Source organism: Panthera uncia, assembly GCF_023721935.1.
Source record: "Panthera uncia isolate 11264 chromosome A3 unlocalized genomic scaffold, Puncia_PCG_1.0 HiC_scaffold_11, whole genome shotgun sequence".
NCBI classification, from domain to species: Eukaryota; Metazoa; Chordata; class Mammalia; order Carnivora; family Felidae; genus Panthera; species Panthera uncia.
In genome coordinates, this window is record NW_026057578.1 from 70,766,910 (window position 1) to 70,792,383 (window position 25,474).

At 39.5% G+C, this 25,474-nt stretch overlaps 1 protein-coding gene across 3 annotated transcripts in view; it reads right to left on the reverse strand.

The window, feature by feature from the left end:
* Positions 1-7,949: 7,949 nt before the first annotated feature.
* Positions 7,950-25,474, reverse strand: part of PSME4 (proteasome activator subunit 4) — a 97,907-nt gene continuing 80,382 nt past the window's right edge. For all 3 annotated transcript variants that reach the window (XM_049650251.1, XM_049650249.1, XM_049650250.1), the window contains 7 exons: positions 23,877-23,962; positions 16,568-16,696; positions 15,733-15,888; positions 13,028-13,190; positions 10,910-11,043; positions 10,023-10,161; positions 7,950-9,483 (listed from right to left, as the gene is read on the reverse strand). In XM_049650251.1, coding sequence (XP_049506208.1) covers positions 10,027-10,161; positions 10,910-11,043; positions 13,028-13,190; positions 15,733-15,888; positions 16,568-16,696; positions 23,877-23,962 — 803 coding nt within the window. In that variant the 3' untranslated portion in view covers positions 7,950-9,483; positions 10,023-10,026. The remainder of the gene's footprint in view (positions 9,484-10,022; positions 10,162-10,909; positions 11,044-13,027; positions 13,191-15,732; positions 15,889-16,567; positions 16,697-23,876; positions 23,963-25,474) is intronic.

Consider the following 25,474-nt stretch of genomic DNA (forward strand, 5'->3'; position numbering starts at 1 on the left):
AGCTGTGTGAAGAGTCTCTGATAATCTACTGTGCTAACTTAATACTTTAGTACGTATGAAAGCATTTTGTATGAGCTTTTACAAGTTAGCACCTGGCCTGGATTCTTCCAATTCATTTTTTTTTCTCATATAAATTTGTCATAATGCCTTAAATTCTTCGAGGACAGCATCTTCACGGTCTCTCACAGAGAGCAAAGTTCTGTACTATTATTAGACCCATTGTATTTGTACAGATCAGGAAAACCTCAGGGAAGTTAGATGACTTGCCCAAGGTCACTAGATTCAAGGCAGATTTATCTGATTTCGGAGGACCCGCTCTTTCTCCCCAGGTGAACTACCTCTTGAAGCCCTGAGCAGCTGACAGGCTGGGGCAGGGTCAATGGATGAGGGAGACGGGGAGGCTATGGAGAGCCCCCAGTCTGGGGGTGCGCTGGGAGGCTGCCGGGAAGGGAGGTGGGCCCCAGCTAGGGACTGGAGATGGGCAGGCGCTCCCTGGGGTGGGGAAGGTTGTGGTGAGGAGGGCCTAGTTCAGGCCAGCAAGCTTGTAAGAGAATGGGCAGAGGGCTGGTGGGGTGCGGAGGGCTCCGGCCAGGAATGGGCGGTGGGGAAAGGGCTCCGCAACCCGGCGGAGCCCGGGAGCAGGCCAGGCAGGGGCGAGATAGCTTCCCCGCAGGCCGCGCCAGGAGGGCAGGTGCGCGGCGGCCGGGCCTGGACCAGCGCAGCCTCGCGCCGCCCTAACCCGCCGTCTTCCCGGGGCCCGGCCCTCCCGGCCCCCGCGCGTCGTCCTCCTCCGGGGCCCGCGGCCTCTCACCTGCCCGGTGGCCGCAGCGCCGCCCCCCTCCTCCTCCATCTCGCAGCCCGGACCCCAGCTCCGCCCGCCGCCCGAGACCAGGCTGGGCTACAGGCATCATCGCCATCGCCGCCGCCTCCGCGCATCCCGGGAGCCGCCGAGCCGGGGGCGCGGGAGGCGCAGTCACGGAGACGCCGAGGGCGCCGCCCCCTCCGCCGGACACTCGGGCAGCGGCCCCCGTCTGCCCCCCGCGCCCTCGCTGCCTCGCGGGCCCCCTCGTGCCCGGGGGCCGCCCCGCCCTCCGCCCCCCACGCTGCGCCGCTGCCCGCGCAGGGAGCCGCGCTCCAAGGCGGGCGAGGGCTGGCGCGCGGAGGAAGCGGGGGCCCGTGGGCTGGGCCGCGGGCAGGGAACGTTGGGGGCCCCGATGGCCTGAGCCGGTGCAGAGCGTGGGCCGGGAGGCTGGCGGGGCTCTCCTCGCGGCCCGGTGCTTCCGAGACGGCCTCCTGGCTCTGGTCGGCGCTGCAGCGAACACTCTGCCTCCTGCATTCAACTGGCGTCGTCGTCCAGTTCGGTACTTTGAGACGGAGTTTGCAAATGAAGTCGTTATAACAATTTAAAATCAAACCAGCTTTCACTTAATGGCAAAGAGCCACGCAGTTTTTCCCCGTTCTCTCAGCTACCTCAGAGTATTAAGGAATTTACTAGGGAACTCAGCAAGGGGAGTAACCACTGGGAAACCAAACGCAAGTGAAGAGACCACCCCTGCAAATGAAATAACTACGCCAAGAAATCGTGGACCTTATTTAATGCAGTGGTGCTACGTGTGCAGCTAATTTTAATAAGCAACACAGAAACCGATTGTCCCCGTATTCTCTACACCCCCCCCTCTTTCTTAAGTCCATAACATGTCCAAAATAATGAACTCATAAAATGGGTTTAACTTTAGTCTGAGCCATAAGCAGCATTCCGAAGTATGTTTGCCATTCTGGGTACAAAGTAAAGCCAGATAAACCCTTACTCCTTGTGTCCCAACCTGGGTCATTAGAAACTTACTACTTTTCTCACCCCACGGGGTACTATGTAGAAACAGAGAACACTACTTGAATGCCCTTTCCTTCATCCTGGTGCCAGAAACCCAGAAAACTTGGTTCAAGGTAAACTTAGAATACTGCTACTGAAGTCTCTATTTTGGCTAGCAGTTTATCTTTTTAAACAGAAACCGTTTGGTACTAACAAGTACTAAAGAATTTGATTTAGGTGAACATCTTCCCCAGTATCCTGAAATTTCATCAAGAGAAAAACAACAGAACTGGATAATTTATGAAGTAGACATTCAGTCCAAGAGTTGACTATGCTATTAAGAATTGTTCAGAAATAACTTCACAGAAATTTCCAATTAATTCCCACATAATACTCTACTCCACTCCCCAACCACTTGTAATGCAGTTCTATGTTGTCAGCTATGATGAACTTTGGCCAGAGAAATAAGCAATCAAAAAAAGACCCGTTAGTATTTCGAGTGAGAATTCTAACCAAAGTTATAGTCCTCTCCATATGAATTAGCTACTGAATAAATAACTGCCAGCTGATTTCCAGGCATCTGGCCATAGAAAAGGAGATTATAATAGGTTTGGGCTGGAATGCGGCCATCAATTACACCTTTGCGAGAAATTACACTAAAAAAAAAATTCCCAAGTTGTAAAGGATTCTAAAGAGGAAATCAGGAACTAATTAGTACCATCAGCAAGGCTAAAGCTACTAGACTTATGGCTATAAAATGTACCAGCCAACAGTGCCAAATGAACAGAAGCTCAGTAGTAAAAAACCGAAAATCTGCAAATGCACTAACAGGACTATGTTAAAGTATGAATGGGCTATCTATTTGCAGGGAAACCATCATTCTAGTACCATTATTGGCAATACAAATGGATACATGTGCAGGTGAAGGAAAATATATCACAGCAATTACAATGTCTAGATTTTTGACATCAAAATGTACTCCTTACAATGTATCCTGAGGAAATACTTGAAAAAAGTTTTAAGCATGAAGTTATGAAAATATTCATTGCAATATAATTTGTAGTAAAGAAAACTGAAAACCTTGATGTTCAACAATGGGGAAAAATATTCAAAGCAATTATAGTAACAAGACAATGGTCTTTGTGCACAAAACTATGAACACTATGTAGAAAAAGTTGATTTTTCAGTAAAACCAAATTCCTCAGTAATCCTCTCTGGCCACACTACTAATCACAGTTTTGCAATCTAAAGGGCTTGGCTAAGTAAACATTAAACACACACACACACACACACACACACACACACACACACACAAAATCCCCCCAAAAAACTTTAAGAAAACACATAGGGGGGACCTGGGTGGAGGTCAGGTTGATCTCACAGTTGGTGAGTTTGAGCCCCCACATCAATCTCTGCTGACAGCTCAGAGCCTGGAGCCTTTTTTGGATTCTGTGTCTCCTCTCTCAGCCCTGCTCGTGCTCTCTCTCAAAAATATACATACATACATACATACATACATACATACATACATAAAGGGCTTGACAATACCAAGTAGCAGAGTATTTGAAAACTGCTTTCTCATCCTATTATTTTTTTCACCGAAACTTTCATTCCTTCACATTAAGAGACTAGGTGGGTAAATTTTCTTAAATTTTGAAACACAATTTACAAAGTCTTTGTTTTTATTGAGAGACAGCGAGCGCGTGCACACAAGCGGACGCAAAGAGGGAGAGTATCTCCACTCTGAGCGCAATATGGCGCTGGATCCCATGACCTCGGGATCATGACCGGACCTGAAAATTAAGAGTCCTGAAAATTAAGAGGCTCAACCGACTGAGCCACCCAGGCGCCCCGAAGACTTTTTCAAAGGATCCATAAACAACTAGATTATTAGCCATTAAAACCTCACTTTTCACCACTCAACCCCTTCCCCACCTAGAAACCTACCTTCACTCTCTTCCACTCCGAAACCGCAGTGACTTCTCAACTTTGGTCTGCTTTTGCCTCCCTTAACACCGTTCCTGCTCTGTGCACCATACATTTAGGAACTACCTTAGACAACAGTTTCAGATCATGATCTCCTGGTTTGTGGGCTCCAGCCCCAAATTGGGCTCTGTGCTAACCCACCCGGAGCCTGGAGCCTGCTTGGGATTCTGTGTCTCCCTTTCTCTCTGCCCCTCCCCCACTTGTGCTGTCTCTCAAAAACCAACAATGCCCCCCCCCCAAAAAAAAAACAGTAGCCACCTGCCCTTTTGTCTCCCCCATCCCTTTCATTCTTGAGGCCACTGGTAGAAAATGTAAGGAATTAGATAATTCACAGTATAACCAGACTGGGGTATCAAGGTAATAAGCAACACCTATACCTTTTATCATGACACGGGGCAAATGTTGGACACTCAGATTAAAAAATCCTGTTTTGGGGGTGCCTGGGTGGCTCAGTCGGTTGAGCGTCCGACTTTGGCTCGGGTCATGATCTCACGGCTGGTGACTTCGAGCCCCACCACCGGCTCTGCGCTGACAGCTCGGGGCCTGGAGGCTGCTTCGGATTCTGTGTCTCCCTCTGTCCCTGCTCCTCCCCTGCTCACACTCTGTCTCTCTCTCAAAAATAAATGAAGATTAAAAAATTAAAAAAAAAATCCTGTTTTTAGGTCTATGGCAGGCCATAAGAATCTTCACAAGAGGTTTTCAATTCTGATGCACAACTGAAACATTATGGCGATTTTATTTTTTTTTAATTATTTTTTTTAACGTTTATTTTTGAGACAGAGAGACAGAGCACGAATGGGGGAGGGTCAGAGAGAGGGAGACACAGAATCTGAAACAGGCTCCAGGCTCTGAGCTGTCAGCACAGAGCCCTACGCGGGGCTTGAACTCACGGACCGCGAGATCATGACCTGAGCTGAAGTCGGCCGCTTAACCGACTGAGCCACCCAGGTGCCCCCATTATGGTGATTTTAAAAGATAGTGACGCCTGTGTCCAACCAGAGAAATTCTGATTCAGGATGCCACAGTGGGTGCCCAGAACTTTTATTTTTTAAAGTTCCTACTTTATAGAAAGGGAAGGAAAACTTCCAGACTCATTCTATGAAGCCAGTATTACTTTGATTCCTAAACCAGACAGAGACCCAGTAAAAAAAGAGAACTACAGGCCAATATCCCTGATAAATATGGATGCAAAAATTCTCAAATAAGATACTAGCAAATCGAATTCAACAGCATATAAAAAGAATTATTCACCATGATCAAGTGGGATTCATTCCTGGGCTGCAGGGCTGGTTCAACATTCGCAAATCAATCAACGTGATACGTCACATTAATAAAAGATAAGAACCATATGATCCTGTCAATCGATGCAGAAAAGGCTTTTGACAAAATTCAGCACCCTTTCTTAATAAAAACCCTTCAGGAAGTTGGGATAGAAGGAACATACTTAAACATCATAAAAGCCATTTATGAAAAGCCCACAGCTAACATCATCCTCAATGGGGAAAAACTGAGAGCCTTTTCCCTGAGATCAGGAACACGACAGGGGTGTCCACTCTCACCACTGTTGTTTAGCATAGTGTTGGAAGTTCTAGCATCAGCAATCAGACAACAAAAGGAAATCAAAGGCATCAAAATTGGCAAAGATGAAGTCAAGCTTTCACTTTTTGCAGATGACATGATACTATATATGGAAAATCCGATAGACTCCACCAAAAGTCTGCTAGAACTGATACATGAATTCAGCAAAGTCTCAGGATACAAAACCAATGTACAGAAATCAGTTGCATTCTTATACACCAATAATGAAGCAACAGAAAGACATAAAGAAACTGATTCCATTCACAATTGCACCAAGAAGTATAAAATACCTAGGAATAAATCTAACCAAAGATGTAAAAGATCTGTATGCTCAACACTATAGAAAGCTTATGCAGGTAATTGAAGAAGATATAAAGAAATGGAAAGACATTCCCTGCTCATGGATTGGAAGAATAAATATTGTCAAAATGTCAATACTACCCAAAGCTATCTACACATTCAATGCAATCCCAATCAAAACTGCACCAGCATTCTTCTCGAAACTAGAACAAGCAATCCTAAAATTCGTATGGAACCACAAAAGGCCCCGAATAGCCAAAGTAATTTTGAAGAAGATCAAAGCAGGAGGCATCACAAGCCCAGACTTTAGCCTCTACTACAAAGCTGTCATCATCAAGACAGCATGGTATTGGCACAAAAACAGACACATAGACCAATGGAATAGAATAGAAACCCCAGAGCTAGACCCACAAACGTATGGCCAACTAATCTTTGACAAAGCAGGAAAGAGCATCCAATGGAAAAAAGACAGTCTCTTTAACAAATGGTGCTGGGAGAACTAGACAGCAACATGCAGAAGGTTGAAACTAGACCACTTTCTCACACCATTCACAAAAATAAACTCAAAATGGATAAAGGACCTGAATGTGAGACAGGAAACCATCAAAACCCTAGAGGAGAAAGCAGGAAAAGACCTCTCTGACCTCAGCCATAGCAATCTCTTACTCGACACATCTCCAAAGCAAGGGAATTAAAAGCAAAAATGAATTACTGGGACCTTATGAAGATAAAAAGCTTCTGCACAGCAAAGAAAACAACCAACAAAACTAAAAGGCAACCAACGGAATGGGAAAAGATATTTGCAAATGACATATCGGACAAAGGGCTAGTATCCAAAATCTATAAAGAGCTCACCAAACTCCACACCCGAAAAACAAATAACCCAGTGAAGAAATGGGCAGAAAACATGAATAGACACTTCTCTAAAGAAGACATCCAGATGGCCAACAGGCACATGAAAAGATGCTCAACGTCGCTCCTCATCAGGGAAATACAAATCAAAACTACACTCAGATATCACCTCACGCCAGTCAGAGTGGCCAAAATGAACAAATCAGGAGACTATAGATGCTGGAGAGGATGTGGAGAAATGGGAACCCTCTTGCACTGTTGGTGGGAATGCAAACTGGTGCAGCCACTCTGGAAAACAGTGTGGAGGTTCCTCAAAAAATTAAAAATGGACCTACCCTATGACCCAGCAATAGCACTGCTAGGAATTTACCCAAGGGATACAGGAGTACTGATGCACAGGGGCACTTGTACCCCAATGTTTATAGTAGCACTCTCAACAATAGCCAAATTATGGAAAGAGCCTAAATGTCCATCAACTGATGAATGGATAAAGAAATTGTGGTTTATATACACAATGGAGTACTACGTGGCAATGAGAAAGAATGAAATATGGCCCTTTGTAGCAATGTGGATGGAACTGGAGAGTGTGATGCTAAGTGAAATAAGCCATACAGAGAAAGACAGATACCGTATGTTTCCACTCTTATGTGGATCCTGAGAAACTTAACAGAAACCCATGGGGGAGGGGAAGGGAAAAAAAAAAAAAAAAGAGGTTAGAGTGGAAGAGAGCCAAAGCATGAGAGACTCTTAAAAACTGAGAACAAACTGAGGGTTGATGGGGGGTGGGAGGGAGGGGAGGGTGGGTGATGGGTATTGAGGAGGGCACCTTTTGGGATGAGCACTGGGTGTTGTATGGAAACCAATTTGACAATAAATTTCATATATTGAAAAAAATAAAGTTCCTACTTTAGGAACCTTGCTAAGGCATAGTTTCATGCAGCTTGTTTAGAAAAATCTCAAGTGGTTAATATAATGTAAGGCCTCACCATTCAAAGTGTGAGGGCCAGGCATCAATATCATGAGCTAGCAGCATGAATTAAAATTCACATTTTAACAAAATCCCCATGTGATTCTTAGACACATTCTTAGACACATCTAGATCATCAATGATCTAGACCAGACCAGTGCTGTCCAACAGAACTTTCTGTGATAAAAACATTAATCTGTGCTACTCAGTAAGGTAAACTACTAGCCACAAGTGGCCATAGAGGCTGAAGAAATGAAATTTTATTTATATGTAAATAGCCATATGTAGCTATTAGCTACTGTACTAGACAGGTCTAGTACAGTAATTCATTTAGGTAATTCATTTTGGTTAGAGGGCATGAATTTATGGATACAGATCTATGGATGGAAAAGGAATCCATGAGAGTCACTGCCTAGAAAACTGTCTTCTCTTCTTAATGAAGACAAAAGCCAGATGTTAAAAACAATCCATTTATTGGGTTTTAAACTAGTTACACAATTGAAATCATCAGTTTGGCACTACTCTATACAGGGATTAGGCCTGTGTATGCTGACAATTCAATACTATACCGGGACCTCTGCTGTGCTTAGGTCTGTATCGAGTCATTCAGCAAGTAGATACTAAAAAATATACTGTAGTGTTCCTTTAAGGAAGACTGTACAGGGTGTGTTCCAAGATGACATTCACCAACTTGTGAATTACTTTAACCTAGAAGATACCTTGCATTCTATAAACTTGTCACAGGCAAACATGTGGTGTTTGCATTTAAGGATGCACACAAAAAAGTTACATAAAAATCCAGACATTCTAACGATAAGTGAACTCAAACAAAAACCCCATACCTCAGCTTTTGTAACATGAAAAGATAGAGAAAATAATTTAAAAACACAAAAAATAGCATTCAATTGGTACAAAAGCCAAAATTTACTATAATAAAGAGCTACATGTGAATCTTTACAAATTAATTACACACAGGTGCTGTGTAAAAGGTTGCATCTGTACAAAGTCTTGCCAATGCTATCTCTACAGTTTATACAGTCTTTTACATCTATATAACATTTATTAAACAAGTCAATTAAATATAAAGACTCAGTCTCTCAACGATTCTGCAGGCAAAAAAAAAAAAAGAGAAAAGAAAAAAAACAAAAAAGAAAGAAAATTACGAAATTTCCACATACACAGCAGTTTTCCATTAGGTGATGTATAACAGTTTTCAAAGAGGGTCCAATAGTATATGCAAAGAATACAGGTAAAAATCAATCAGTCAGGGTTTTTGTTGTTGTTGTTGTTGTTTATTTTCAAAATCACACATTGTATACACGCACAACAATCAATCAAAAATTTATTCACCAAACCCCCAGTTTTTCAGCAACTGCTCTATCAGCACCAAAAACTCCAGTCTGTGGGAAGAACGTGGACAAAGACTTCACTTCTGTGTCTTGGTGGAGTGATCCATCAGGTCCTTGGTTAGGCTCCAAACTTGGCTCTCTTTTACTTCCCTCTTCATGGCTCTCCAGACCCAAGGCTCTCAGCCTTTGATTTATGGCCCACAGCCCTACTACCATCTACACCCAACAGCCATTTGGAAAAAATTCAAAATAATTTGAGATGAGTGAAATGACAGGACCTGTATTACAGACAGGTATTCTCCATTACAAGTAAATTGTTTCTTAATGATTTCCTAGACTCTGTTTGTTCTTGGATGCCATGATCATATTGGGTAATTATTTCTAGTCTGAGACACTGTGGCTTTGTCAGATGCCTCAAAGAAAAAGTGTTCAGTATTCTGGAGATACTTCCAGACAAGTTAGGTAATCAAATGGCAGCTGAGAGCCTGTGGAACGTAGACTAATGAGACTAAACACAGAAACCACCAAACCGATGAGAGCTCAGCAGAGGTGGGGTTTAAAAACCTGCAGAGAGCCACCACAGATGGTACCTGAGGATCTGGAATTTTTGATGAAAAGAGCTTGAAGTGAGGACTACTCATCTGTATCAGGGAGGAAAAAAATTTCAGTTAGAGAACAGAACATGCAAGAAGTGAGATTTTCTTTATTCTTCTTATCCCAGTGGAAAGGTTTCTAGGTTCTCATCTTTAATTCAGGATGAAAACAAAAAACAAGAAACAAAAAACTTAAGAATATAGATGAAATGTTCTCATAATTGTACAGTACCTAAGGTCCTTGGGGCAACCCAGAGTGCCTAGGCCTCACGCAGGAGGCAAGTAAGAACACAATTTCTCTTAACTAACCATTCCCAGGCTACTGAGCCTTCTCATTTATAAAGGTCCAAAAGCAGTCACATCAATTCTCTGCTTAATACCCGAAGCAGAGAAACAAGGAAGAATTTTCTGGAAACTTACTTCCACTGGTGATAGCAAAAGTCATATATATATTTTAAATCTAAACAGTGACATCTAAGAATGTCAGAAAAAGGAAAAAACTTAGGAACACCTACTTCCCAATCACCAAACCAATGACATCTGCCTGGGGATGCCAGACTTCTTTAATCTCAATTTTGCTGACTCACCCTTCTATGCATAATAGCATGGTGACACGAGGAGATCGGTGAGAACAAGCAGCTGGTCATCTGTGAATTGCTGTTTGTGTTCTTGCCAGTTGTCATGGTGCGTCCTTCGGAAATTGGATAAGGTCTTTTTTACAGTCATCTGTAGAGTAGGCAACCCACACACATTTTATTTTAACCTCTGAAAAACTAGGATAACTAGTTTAGGATAGTTACGTGTTTAGGATAGATATGTGTTTAGTTATCCTAGTTAGTGTTTAGGATAACTAAGTAAAGATCCCTCTAGACTTCAGATCTCACACTTAACTGAGTGCTGCAAAACTAACAAGCCAAATGGAACTTGGCAAAGCCACCAAGCTCACTTCTTTAAAACTACGAGCTGCACTTTAGGACAAGCCCCTGGAACTTACACCGCATTATTAAACCAGTTTGAATATATACCTACATCTATTTACCAAGGTGAAAAGGACAAAGTCATTGACCTTTTCAGCTATTTAGGTACATAGTTATTCATGAATACTACCATCACAATTTCCTGTTTAATATTAGCTCCTAGTTAGATACTTCCTAGGTATAAAATGTTAGTGAAGTATAAAGATTAACTACCCAGACAACATTGACAGTATTTTACTTCCACTGAACTGGGAGAGACAGAAGCTATAGTATTTTCCTTGCTACCAAAAGATCTCAAATATACACAAAAGCAAGGCCTCTGCAAGATTTTAATAATCACTGATGAGCAGGCTTAGCCCTGGCAGAGGTAGTAGCAGCAGCAGTTTTATCATAGCTGAAGGTCCAGAGTGAATGGGAAATTATCAGCATAATTGATTTCTTACAAAACATCACTGATATAATATGCATGCAAAGAAACTAACAAGAAAGAATTTTACCTCAATAGGCTGCGGATCATTTAGATGTGCACTGAGATTCATAAGGAGCTGGGGCATCCAGGTGGGAACATCATAAGGACTAGAAAGAACACACGCACCGAGTCCTAGCACCCCAGCATGACGTTTGACCAACTCTGCAAAAAAACCCACCAATGTATGTTCCAATATTTACAGGACTCTACTGCATGTGTTACAGTGAAATGAAGTTAGTTTTCAATTAAACTAGTGGTTTTCAGGATGCCTGGGCGGCTCAGTCGGTTAAGCATTTGACTTTGGCTCAGGTCATGATCTCTCGGCTAGTGAGTTTGAGCCCCGCGTTGGGCTGTCTGCTGTCAGCTTGGAGCCTGCTTCAGATCCTCTGTACCACCCCCACCCCCCCCGGCCACTCCCCTGCTTGTACACTCTCTCTCAAAAGTAAACATTAAAACACACACACACACACACACACACACACACACACACACACACACACGGCTCTCAGGTGTGCCTGGATGGCTCAGTCAGTTAAACATCCGACTTCCCCTCAGGTCATGATCTCATGAGATCAAGCCCTGCATGGGGCTCTGTGCAGACAGTGCAGAGCCTACTTGGGATTCTCTCTCTCTTTGCCCCTCCCCTACTCACACCCTCTCTCTCTCTCTCAAAATAAATAATTAAAAAATATAGGGGCGCCTGGGTGGCTCAGTCGGTTGAGCGGCCGACTTCGGCTCAGGTCATGATCTCGCGGTCCATGAGTTCGAGCCCCGCGTCAGGCTCTGTGCTGACAGCTCAGAGCCTGGCGCCTGTTTAGGATTCTGTGTCTCCCTCTCTCTGACCCTCCCCAATTCATGCTCTGTCTCTGTCTCAAAAATAAATAAATGTTAAAAAAAATTAAAAAAAAATATACATATATAGTTCTCAAGCAAAGCCACTAGAACATACATTGGCATTTTATTGGAAATTGCTATTAGGTAACTATATGACATAATTAAGACTCTCCTGTAATCAGCACTTAGGAGCTTCACATTCCAAGCATGTCCTATAAATCTGATAAGGCTCCTACTTATTAAGAATCTTTCTATATATTTTTCATTCTTCCTGTGACTATGTAGGTAGCAGTCGCAATGTCAGATAGTTCTTTCTAACCATGGTTTTTTTAAAGATTTAATTTTTAAATAGTCTCTATACCCAACATGGAGCTTGAATTTACAACCCTGAGATCAAGAATCACATGCTCCACCGACCAAGCCAGCCAAGCGCCCCACAATCATGTTTAAATGTCTCTTTAAATGTGACATGGTAATCAGATCTGATTCTTAAACAGACTGTTTATCTTTATGCTCCGTTAGAGTAGAAACTTCTACTCTGAGAGGACTCTTCTTACCCTCCCAACAAATGGCTAGTAGTGAATAGACCCCTTTCCAAATAAAAGCAAGGCTGTTTTTACTTTGTATTTTCTTAGTACATTTATACCTAAGCAATAAAATCTAAAAAATATTTTAGCCTCTCCAAAATAACTAATTCATGTAGGTGGGTAGATCTGATTAATTTAATAGTTGCATGCAGCGGTGTATAGGTTTCTTTGTTTTTATTATTATTATTATTTTTTTTTTTTGAGAGAGAGAGGATGAATCTTAAACAGGCTCCATAACCAGCACCAAGCCCAACTTAGGGCTTGATCTCACAATGGTGAGATGCCATCACGACCTGAGTCAAAATCAAGAGTCAGGCACTTTACCGACTGAACTACCCAGGCATCCTCAGGTCCCTTTGTACTTATCTCAATTTTTGCTTTTAAATTCCAGGTCTTGCCTTAATAGGCAAAGCTCATTAAAAGCAGGGACAACCTGGGGCGCCTGGGTGGCTCAATCAATTAAGCATCTGACTTCAGCTCAGGTCATGATCTTGCAGTTCATGAGTTTGAGCCCCGTGTCAGGGAGCCTGCTTCAGATTCTGTGTCTCTCTCTCTCTGCCCCTCCCCCACTTGTGCTCCCTCTCTCAAAAATAAACATTAAAAAAAAAAAAGCAGGGACAACTATTTCCGGTACCCAGGTACATACAAGTATTCAGTAAATATTTGTTGAGTAAGCCTGGTTAATTTCCCAAAGGATATGGGTATTTTTCTACCAGCACAGTTACCTGCAGAAGGAATTGTATCTCCTACAAAACCAGGGTCTCGCTTTCTTTTCTTCGGTAGTTTTGTTTTGCAAAGTTGCTCAAAATGAATCTGCATAGGACTGTCCATGGTCAGGAAATTACATTGTAACAGACCACTTAAGGTGGTAGCAGCCATTTCTCGAACCTGTAGAGATAATCACTTCTTTTAGAATTGAGATCCTAAATCAAGTGGAATGCTAGGGAGGGTGGTTGCGGGAACTGGGCTGGGGGCTTTCCCTGGCATTTGTATGCAAATTGTGTAAATACTCTCACATGCTATTTCTTAATGGAGACTTCATCAGATCCTCAAGGGGTCTGTGACCTTAAAACGGATGAGAGCATTAGGGTTGCAGAGAGTAACATACAAAATTAAATTTCTCCATAAAGCATTTTCCCATTGACCGACAGTTCTTATCAGGGCTATAACTGTAAAAGCAGTGCCAGAGCCTAACATTAAAACAAAGTTTTCCTGGAGTCCAGATCTCTAAAATCTACTGCTATTGTTTTCATTGGTAACAGAGATACAGGACAATTTCTGCAATGGGCATATATTGTAGCTACTTCTGTGCAATTTACTTCTTAGGAATCTCACAAGCTGATGTCAGACTACAAACATCATTTTCAGAAGTGCTAAATGCAGAGTATATAATTTCAAAGTGGAATGGGAACTCAAGTTTTGTTGAAAACAAAAAAGCAGTAAAATGCTATCTTCTCAGATATATCACAAAATTCCTGCTAAATATTCATAAAGACAGGAAATAATGATTTGGAAAAAAAAAACCTGAATATTTTGCTATTTATTGCTTCAAAAGGTTTTGTCTTAAATGTTTTAGTGTTGACAGTTTTTGCATACTTAACATTTTCATTACACTATTAAGTGAATTACATTATAAAATGTTTTGCTACTTCATATTCGGTTGCATTATTTCTTTTAATACCATGATTCATTTTTATATCCAACTATTGATTAGAATGCTTTCAACTTCTATTGTGCTAAAAAATATTCTTAATTTATGTATATAATTTTTTTCCATATTGTTATGTGTTTTCTTAAGTTGGACCCTGAAAATTGGGATTACTAAATTCCACTGTATGAACAATTTTACTGTGAATTTTGTGGCTATCAGCTGCTTTTCAAAGAGCCAGTGCTAACATACTATGACAGAAGACTAATGTGGAATACTCATTATATATCTTGACAACCTGTCATCATCATTACACATTCTTTTTTTAAAGTAGGCTCTACACCCAACATGGGGCTTGAACTCATGACCCTGAAATCGAGTCGCATGCTCTACTAAATGAGCCAGCCAGGCACCCCTAAAAGTTTTCCTTTAAATCAATAGTTTTCTTTAAACATTCCTCATTTATATTATTATAACGTTTTTTCAGTATTATGAGTAGCTGTCACTAATTATTACTGATACTCAATATTCTGTTTTAAAAAATATGACAGAGGTGCCCGGCTGGCTCAGTCAGTGGGTGGAAAACGCGACTCTTGATCTTGGGGCTGTGAGTCTGAGCCCCACACTGGGTTGAGAGATTACTTAAAAAAAAAAAAAAAAAAAAAAAAAAATCTTTAGGAAAAAAAAAAGAAAGGTAGTTTTAATGAATGGCATGGTTATACTTATAGTAGCAGTTATGCTTAAGCCTACTACATGGAATATAAAAATAATTATGAAAATGTTCTACAAGATCCAGCCAAACAGTAAATGCAATTTAATGTGATTACTGTAATATTTAAAATTAGGAAATACTGATTTCAAGATTTCCACCTTTTCATTTCCATTCAAGTTACTAAAAAATACAAGTTAAAAAGTTATGGATAACTGTAAATATTTACATTGAAGTCTGTTGTGGTTGTCATAACCAACTGTGAGTATCTAAGGGACTAGACGATATTGGCTCCCAGAAAACAAGAAAGCTGTACTACAAAATGAATAGGCTCATTAGGGAGGCAGAAAAATTTCCATTCCTAGTTTCCTACTGATATGATCAATTTTCAGTGCTCTCAAATAGAATATATAATTACTGGGAGTGTTCTACCATACAGAAAACCCATAAAGCCCATAAAATTAAAAAAGTACAAATTTCACAAAAATTTTAATGAATTTTCTTTACCTAAGGCCAATTTCAAAAGTTGTATCTTATTCCGTATTTACTACAACATGCTTTTCTTACATTTGGCTATTTTAACTAAGAGATTTATCTTTTTGTACAAAATGTTAATGTAACCTCACCTCAAAAGCTACCTTTAATTTCTCTACCAAGAAAAATAAAAAGGGGCAACAATCCTATTTTAAGTCTACTGGATAATAGCATTTGTGTGTGGATTTTTATTCTCTTGAAATTGCCTTCATGGACATTCCTATTAGCTCTTAAGTTAGTAAGGAAAATATTATCACCTGCAATTTCACATATAAGAAAACTTTGGTTCAAAAATGTTCTCTGTCCACGTTCAAAGAGATGCCAGAACAAGTACATGCCCAATGTTTGTTTCCATTTGTACGACAGGAAGTCATGATTAGGGTATCAAAACCAATCACACAGAGTATGTTAAAATGAAAGTTACTTTTAATAATTTACGCTTTAAGAAAATCAATCAGTGCATACTTATTAAAGAGGGGGTAGGGCATGATGCCTTCTTTAAATGTATTACATTTGATTTGCTGTATCTCAAACTTTACCTCTAGTTGCTCATCCTCCAAAAGACTTATAACCAGCCACCTGATGTCTTTAACTGCATCTTCATTGTTAAGGAAAATAAAGAGGTTATAAAATACCATGGTCTGGAGGTAGGTCAGTACTGTGTATCTAGCATGCCAAGAACTGCTTCTTGCTGTCTGTAAATGAGAAGAAGTAGAAACAATGCAAACAGTGCTACCAAGAACAAAAATGACAGAAATTACACGCAAATAATATAATCTACTACAACTCTACTTTTACAAGTATAGTTAGAGCAAGCTCGTGTCCTATATCCTTCTAAATAAAAGGTTGCATAAACTATTTCAGGTAAAGTTAGTTATTTAGAATGGTTGAAAGTAAAGGGAAAGGAACACATTCAAAAGTCAACTCTTGAAGAAAATTATTTATAATTAATGCTCTGACTCCTCTAAGAGTTGCACATTATTATTATTATTATTATTATTATTATTATTTTTAACCAGAAACCGGGAAACACAAGTGAATAAAATAAAGGGGATATTGATGAAAGGGAATGACCAGCCCCCTCACTCATAAGCACATTGTATCTGAGGTGCTTCAATAAGTAGTTCTTTGTGTATATAGAAAATCTGGGGGTTGAGTGATTGCCCCCAAGGTCACAGAAGTTGGTGGCAAAGGCAGGTACAGAATCTAGGTCTGTTTCTTTGGTCAATATATGTCTTCCCTCATACTAAAAGAAAATTCAAAATGAAAAACAAATTTCAGGTTTTATGTGCACTACAGTGGACTCTGTGAAATTCTTAGAATGATATACCAAGTTCTAACAAAATCATATAAATATATGTTATACACTCTTACTTGTTTTAGCACCTTAAGTACCAAAGGCACTTGATGAGGGTAAAGCAACCCCTGAGACATTAGTGACAAACATAACTTTGCATCTCTTTTCAGTTCATCATAGCTATTGTCATTTTCCACTGGGGCAATCTAGAGAACAATAAAAAAGACAAACACGTAATTGAAAATAACAGCCAAGAAGTACAAAGGCATCCTTACATAAAAGAAATCACATTTTACTTTTAAAAGTAAACTTCTATGTAAATGTTCAGGTATATACAAAAACTAGGGAATAGTACAAGGAGTCTCCATAAAATCAATTACCTCTTCAACAATAACAAACTCACAGGTAACCCTCTCATTTTTGACAATATCCCCCAATTATCTGAAGCAAATCCCAGACATACTTCACCCACGAATATTTTATTATAGATCTCTAAAAGATAAAAGTTACTTATTAAAAACAAACCTGGAATGACATCACCCACTAAAATTCATTATAGTTAAAATATAAAGTGTACAGTAGTGTTCAAATTTCCCCCAATTATTTTGTACATGTGTTACTGCAACTGGCTGTTTGGAATCTGGTTCAATATAATGACCACACACTGCATTTGGTTCATGTGGCTCTTAAATGTAAAAGATTCTGTGAAAAATATGTATTTTAAAAAATCTCTAAATTCTCTCCATCCTCTTTTAAAAGTCCTTGCCTTTTCTCTTTTTTTGAGGCGGGGTGGAGGGGCAGAGAAAGAGGGAGACACAAAACCCCAAGCAGGCTTTAGGCTCTGAGCTGTTAGCACAGAGACTGATGTGGGGCTCGAACTCAGGAACCACGAGATCATAACCTGACCTGAAGTTATATGTTTAAACGACTGAGCCACCCAGGTGCCCCCCCCCCGGCCCCCCCCCCCCCCCCCCGTTTTTAAAACAAAGTGGAGGAAGGCCTGGCTCCTTAGTTTTGTATTGTCCCCTATAAATGGCCTTCTCTGATTGCATCCCTGTGGTGGCATTCATTGGCTCCAGCATGATTTTTTTCAAGTTTAACTGTTTGAGTACAAAATAAATGGTGTGTACTTCCTTCACTTATGGTCAGTATTCTTTGTGATGAACCATTATAAAAAGGTTTGCAAAATGCTGACACTCATCTCTTCTTCATTAAGAAAAGCCTTCCCTCCTTCAGAATAATGTTTCCTTCCTATTCTCCAAATGCGAACAATGAATTTTTTTTAAATGTCATTATGAACTAATGAATTTCAACAAATTTAATGGTTTTAATCTTAGTGGTGCTCAAAATGGCTCCTGAGTCCTTTAACATAACTGTAACATCCTTGGTTTCTGCTATAAGATGAATGAGATCTATCCTGTACATTTCTGGTCCAAACCTGAAATCAGCTATTTCTCCAAGGAGCCCTGATTCTTCTAGTGGGAAATGATACCTAGAAACCATAATCTGGGCACTACGAGTAGTGATCACTACTAGGCTGATTAGTGGTTATGAATTTTTGTGGACATTGCTAGGAAATAAGCATATTTTCTAAAGAGAAACAGATCATGAGATCATACTGATGTTTTCAAATTTAGGATGACTGCGATATTACTAAACAGCTGTATTTTTTTAAAAAAATTTTTTTTTTCAACGTTTTTTATTTATTTTTGGGACAGAGAGAGACAGAGCATGAACGGGGGAGGGGCAGAGAGAGAGGGAGACACAGAATCATCGGAAACAGGCTCCAGGCTCCGAGCCATCAGCCCAGAGCCTGACGCGGGGCTCGAACTCACGGACCGCGAGATCGTGACCTGGCTGAAGTCGGACGCTTAACCGACTGCGCCACCCAGGCGCCCCTAAACAGCTGTATTTTTATATCTCTTGTCACTCATGCTAAAAATTTCAGTTCCTATTGCTAAAAAAGGAACAGGCTCAAAATGATGTCAATTGCCCCCAACCCTGCAAACCAAGACTTAACTGTAGTTTTCAGTTAAGTCACGCCCAGGAATATGACCATCACCCAGGTAATTTGGAATTACCTTATCAGTGACAGTAATAGTAAACTCCAAAACTTAGAAAAATGGAACACCTTTATAACACAAAAGAAAACTGGCAAAATACAGATAGCTGGCAGAAAAATAAAAAGAGCCAATGTACAAGGAGGCAGTCTCACTAAAGAGGTACAGTGATTTTATTTTTAATTATTTATTTATTTAAAGTAGGATCCATGTCCAAAGTGGGGCTTGAAGTCACAATCCTGAGATTAAGAGCTGCATGCCAACCAGGCACCCCAAGAACAATAATTTTTATTTGACCATCAAAGATTTAAGAAACATCAGGGTTTGTGGGAAAGAGGTAAGACAGGCTCTTTGGAGGGCAGTATCCACTAAAATTACCAACGCAAACAGACCTTTTACACAGCAATTTCATACACAGCAATTATCCTACAAAAATACTCATATTTGCAAAAGACTATTATCACTGTTTTTTTAACAGCCAAAAGCTGGGAATAACCAGCGACCATCCACAGAAAACTGATTAAACGGTAATACAGTCGTCATTATAAAGAGAGGCAGTTATGTGAAAAGATGGTCCTTATCAATTTGCAGCTTGAACTAGTTCTAGTTTTTGTACAACAAACCCATACACACACCAACCAAACTGGTGTATGGTACAGGTGTGTTCACAAAGGTATAAAAAGATACACACCAAACAAATTCAGCGTAAAAATTATTACAAATACCCAACAGTACAAATCTCCAGGCCATGTAGATGGAGTTGTTTTCCTTTGTCATTTAACTCCTCCACAATAAAAATGAGGTGGTTTAGAGTTTGGTTAGTTGAACAGTAGTATAAAAAAGAAGATACTCATTTGCTGCCAGGCCTACCATTACCACCAGAAAAATTTAAGGTGACTCACTCACCTATTGAATCAGTACTCTCTCTTCCTACCATTCATGAAAAAAATTTGTTTTATGAATAAAATTAGGACATAATGTTCTCATGTTGAGAACAGATTAAAATGTCCTACTAAAACCAGTAAAATCCTGAAGTCCAATGGATAAACTTCACTATAAAGAATATCATGTTCCAAAGCAGCAAATTAACCATTATTAATTATCAGCATAGGATAACAATTCATTTGGAATAGACTACTTTTATATGCCAGTGAGATAAAAATCTCTTAGATATAATTTTTCAAGTTTTTATTTATTTAAGTAATCTCTACTCCCAATATGGGGTAGAACTCACAACCTTGAGATCAAGAGTCACATGCTCTTCTGACTGAACCAGGCAGGCACCCCCAAATCTCTTAGATATTTTACTTTGCAGGGATTTTCTCTATGAACAACATCCTGTTTGTGGAACGAAAACCTTTTCAGTTACAAATAAAGCCTCTAAGTTTGGAAGAGTACTCCCCCTCCAACACTGTTTTAAAAAAGTATTTATATATTTGTTTAAGTAACCTTTGTACCCACTATGGGGCTCAAACTCATGACCCCCAAGATCCAGAGTCACAGGCTCTACCAACTGAGCCAGGCCATCTCTGCAAGAGTACTTTCTTCTTAGTTCATCTCAAGAAACAACATCTACATTTCTTTATCAGCAACTGCTCTATAGGTAAGTTTGCCTGAATCATACCAACTCACTTCAACTTTAAAATTTTCAACTTTAATATTTTCTTAAAAGCATTATTTTTCTTTCTAGATATGACTTTTAAAAGAACACATGTGTACACTGTCTTAATGTTCTAACTACCATATGTGTAGTTATAGAAACACGAAGATTCAGACAACCTTAAAGTTTGCGAATGTTCATCTGGGACCGAAGGGGGTATGACATAGACTTATACACAGTATAAATTGGTTAAACGATTTCAATTTTCTGATTTTGAGAATGCACTGCAGTTTAAAAAAAATGTAACTACTAGAGAAAATTGAGTGAAGAGTATGTGAGACCTCTTTGAACTATCTTTGTAACTTCCTGTGCATCATTATTATTTTGAAATAAAAAGTTTGGGGAAAAATGTGCCCATGAAATTTAGGGGCTTTCTTCGGGTAATGCTAATTATTATCTTTTCCTTTCTGGTCACACTACAGAACAGACTGACATACAGTGATTTGGGTTTTCCTTAAGATACGAAGTAAGAAGGGTGTTTTATGGTCTATTTGTAGCATAAATATGTGCACTTCTTTGCCAATTTATTCATCCCTCCTGCTGATAACAACAGTTTGATTAACTTTGGAAAAGCATCCTTTTCTGTCATTCTGGTAGGTCTGTCAATCAAGGGATCATACAGCCTAGCCAAAGTGTAGCAAGAGACCCAAGCCCGGCCAATGAGACTTTTTCTGGACATCTGAAATCTTTTTTTTTAAATTTTTTTTTAAAATGTTTGTTTATTTTTGAAGGAGAGAGAGACAGAGTGTGAGGGGGGGAGGGGCAGAGAGAGAAGGAGACACAGAATCTGAAGCAGGCTCCAGGCTCCAAGCTGTCAGCACAGAGCCCGATGTGGGGCTCAAACTCACAAACCGTGAGATCATGACCTGAGCTGAAGTTGGACGCTCAACTGACTGAGCCACCTAGGTGCTCCTGGACATCTGAAATCTTGAAGAGAGAAATGCAAGGAGACAGCATCTTGAGGAGGCTGTTAAATTCTGTTACCCAGGTCCCCAGGTACTGAACTGCCTAGATATTTCTAAGTGATCTATTTTCTGACTGAGCCACCCAGTCACCCCAATGGCATATAACTTTGTACAACATCTGTAAATTTTTCTCTAAGTTTGGTATATGCAAAACTATTATTGTACAGTGGTGAGTTCTGATGAGCCCTTAGTGAAGTCTGAAATAAGATATATAATACATCCTCTCTTTCTCCCTGATTGTAGTCATCAGAACTCTTTATTATTCCAAACTAAAATGCGGTTAGGGGCGCCTGGGTGGCTTAGTCAGTTAAGCGTCTGACTTCAGCTCAGGTCATGATCTTACAGCTCATAAGTTCGGTGAGTTCGTTTGAACTCACAACATTGGGGTCTGTGCTGACAGCTCAGAGCCTGGAGCCTGCTTTGGATTCTGTGTCTCCCTCTGGCTCTGTCCCTCCCTTGCTCTCTCTCTCTCACAAAAATAAATACTAAAAAAAATTAAAAATAAACAAAATAAAAAGCACTTAAAGACTATTAACAAAAATAATCTACAATAATTACAATATATACAAGTATCTGACACCGTGCTCTCTGCTTTACAGGCATTGTCTCATTTCATCCTTGCAACAACTCTGTGAGGGATATTGGTATTATCCCTCACTTTATATATAAGGAGTCAGTCTTACAAGTTCAGTAGCTTGTGCAAGATCACAAAATTGCACCTCTCACAAACAGGATTTTAAAGTAGGTCTCTTTTTTTAAGTCTAAAGCCAATGTTGTGTAAACTATTCATTCCTGTTTGAAAATCCTCCTCCTTTAACCTTTAGCGGTATGCAGACTCTTCAACTAGAATAGGCAAATAATAGAAACTTCCACTTTGATATAGATTTCAAGGTTTTTTGTTTTTTGAATTGCTACACAACTGTTTTTTGCGGGATGAGATATATAACACTTCATTTAGAATCTAAGAAGCATCTCAAGTATGTCCAAAACAGAATTTCTGATCTCATCTCCTACCATTTCTGAGTGCCTCCCACAGTTTAATAAGCAACAATGTGCTTTCAGACTCCTTTCTTTATCTTCACTCTACAAAGCTGATGTGCATGCAAACTGCTCATTTGTGTGTTATATAGTGTCTTTGTACCCCAGACCCCACTCACCATGATGACCTAAAGCAGATTTTCAATCTCAACATCTGAAGATGCAGGTGAAATGTTAGGCCTGTCACAAGCAATTCATACAATACAGCTTTCTGATGATTTCAGTTTTATAAATGTCACATGGATTCAAAATATCCTTCTATCAAACCTCACATACACCTCCATACTGATTTTTTTTTTTTTTTTTTAATTCTACCCCTAACATGGGGCTGAAACTCACAACCCTGAGATAAAGAGTAACATGCCCTTCCAAATGAGCCAGCCAGGTTCTGCTCTCCTTCCTCCCTCCCCGTTTCTCTCTTTCTCTCTCTTTCTCTCTTTCTTTCTTCCTTCCTTCCTTCCTTCCTTCCTCTTTCTTTCTTTCTAAGTGAAAGAAAGGGGTAGAACTCCAGCTATCCCCAAATTCACTGCACATTACGCATGTAAGAACCTATGAGATCATGTTCTATATCCACTGCTTATGTGGCAGTGGAGAAAAGTTTAAGCACCACTGACTTAAAGAAAAACTCTTATGTACCCCAATGACTTACAAGTAACATGGACCTATATACACTAATAGCTACTGTCCATTCTTCTATCCCAAAAGATCCCAGAGGTGCTCATGGGCTTTAGGCCCTACACAGAATTCTTAGAAGTATTTTAGTGGTGAATCTTTTGAAAATTACTATGTAGAGCTCTATTTTTTGCAATTTCCCAAAGACAAAGTATACTGTGGCAAAACAGAAGTTTAGCATTATACTTGCTGAGAAACAGTAACAAGAACGTTCCCGCTGAAATGGTAACTATATTGAACAGTAACTGTCAAGCAGTGGTGATGTCTGTCCCAACGGTTCCAAATGTGCAGTGATACCAGACTGTTTCCTAACCATATGTGACTGTGGACTACAACTGTGGCAGCCAATGTATCAATCTGCAACCTTAGTTTATTAGCTTCATCATCCGACTAGATAAGTAATTAGAACCACCTCAGGTTATACCTTTTGTCAATGTCATTATAGGATTACCAGAAACAAGTTACTTCTGGCAGATATTTGTTACAAGCTATTATAGTCCCATTGAACACTGTAAAATAAATACGATATACTGTGTGTAAAATATTTAATAAAACTTCAGATTATACACTAAATAAAAAAAATCAGAAATAGCTACATTCAAAAACTTCATTGTGTCTTTTTTTTTTTTTTAATTTACGAATATTTTCCCAAACTATTACTTAGAAATTGGTTATCGGTAAAACAGTACTATGAACTCTTCACGTATCTGTCAAGATCCTAGGCTTACCAAATGCTAAAAAGATTATTTCAACAAGTATTAAACTACCATCACCTCATGATTTCCCTGCAACTATTCTACTTCTTAGAGATCCAACCAGCTCCTACAGTCTATAAAACTATAAGCCATCAGATGATAAATATAAAATATAAATTCCCGGTGAAGGTCAGAAGGGGATGCATTCTTTTTTTTCCCCTCCTTTCCAAGTTGTTATTTAGATTACAGTTAGTTAACAGAGGGTGATGCATTCTTAATTTCAGCCATAAACTTACCTTAAAAAACAAAGGTAGAAGTTGAAGTTGTTCTGTGACAGCTGTAGAGAAGGATCTTCCGGCACTAGCCATCAGCCATTTCAATACTATTTGAAAACACACACAGAATCAGTCTTTGCTATATAGTCAGAGAGCAAAAAGTAGAATAATATTGTAGTACTGGTGTCAGAGAGTCACTCTGATAACTCCGGTAACTAACTCTCAATACTAAGAAAGAGATCATCTACGTTACTTCATAAATTAGACACTCACTAATCAGCATGATGACAGGAACCACAATAACGGGTGTCAACCAACTAGGGTACCAAAGCCACTCTCAAAAAATGAATCAGCAAAATTATTAATAACCTACTAAGTAGCAACACCAACTACAAATTAAAACTAGCCTTCATTAATTTTCATGCAGTAAAAGTGATAACTAAGTTAGTTGTTTATACTTAAAATGCTTGAAAAAATTTTAAATATAAAAATAACAAGACAGCTCCGATAACCAAGACAATTTTGAAAAAGAACAAAGTTAGAGGATTCACACTTCCAGATTTCAAAACTTACTAGTAACTACAGTATTCAAAATAGTGTGGCACTGACATAAGGACAGACATATAGACCAGTGGAATAAACTAGAGAGTCTAGAAGCCCTCACACATACGGCTAATTTTCACTAAGAGTGCCATATTCAATAAAGAAATGAGTCTTTTCAACAAATGGTGCCAGGAAACTGGGTACCCATCAACAAAAGAATGAAGTTGACCCTCACCTTACACCATATACAAAAATTAACTCAGAGTGGATTAAAGATCTAAATTTAAGAACTATAAGTACAAAACTCTTAAAAAAAACTTAAAGGAAAAACTTCATGACATTGGATTTGGCAATGATTTCTTGGATATGATACCAAAAACAAAGACAACAAAAGGGAAAATAGATAAATTAGACTTCATCAAAATTAAAAACTTTTGTACATCAAAGGATACTAATATTAGACAGTAAAAAGACAAACCACTGATTGAGAAAATATTTGCAAATCATATTATGAGATAAGGGGTTGATATCCAGAATATATAAAGATCTCCAACTCAATAACAAAATTAATAACCTAGTCCAAACATGAGCAAAGGACTTGAAGAGACATTTCTCCAAAGATTAAAAAAAAAAAGGGGGGGGGGAAATTAGCAAATAAAAAGATGTTTAACTACTGATCATTAGGGAAACACATCAAAACCACGGGGTTATCTTTTTCACACTCATCTGGATAGTTATAAGTCAAAAAAACAGAAAACAAGTATTGGCATGAGCATGAAAAAAATGCAACCCTCTTGCAGTGCTTGCTGGTAGGAATAGAAAAAGGTGCAGCCAGAAGAAAAGAGCTTGGTTGCTCTTAAAAATTAAGTCAAACATAGAATTACCATATGGTCCAGCAATTCCACTTCCAATATCTCAAAGAATTTAACAGGGACTCAAAACAGATACCCATACAATACTGCTCACAGCAGCATTATTCACAGTAGCCAAAAGGCACAAATAGCCTACATGTCCCTCAACAGATAAATGGATAAATACTGAAAACACTATGCAAAGTTAAAAAAAAAACAGGCATA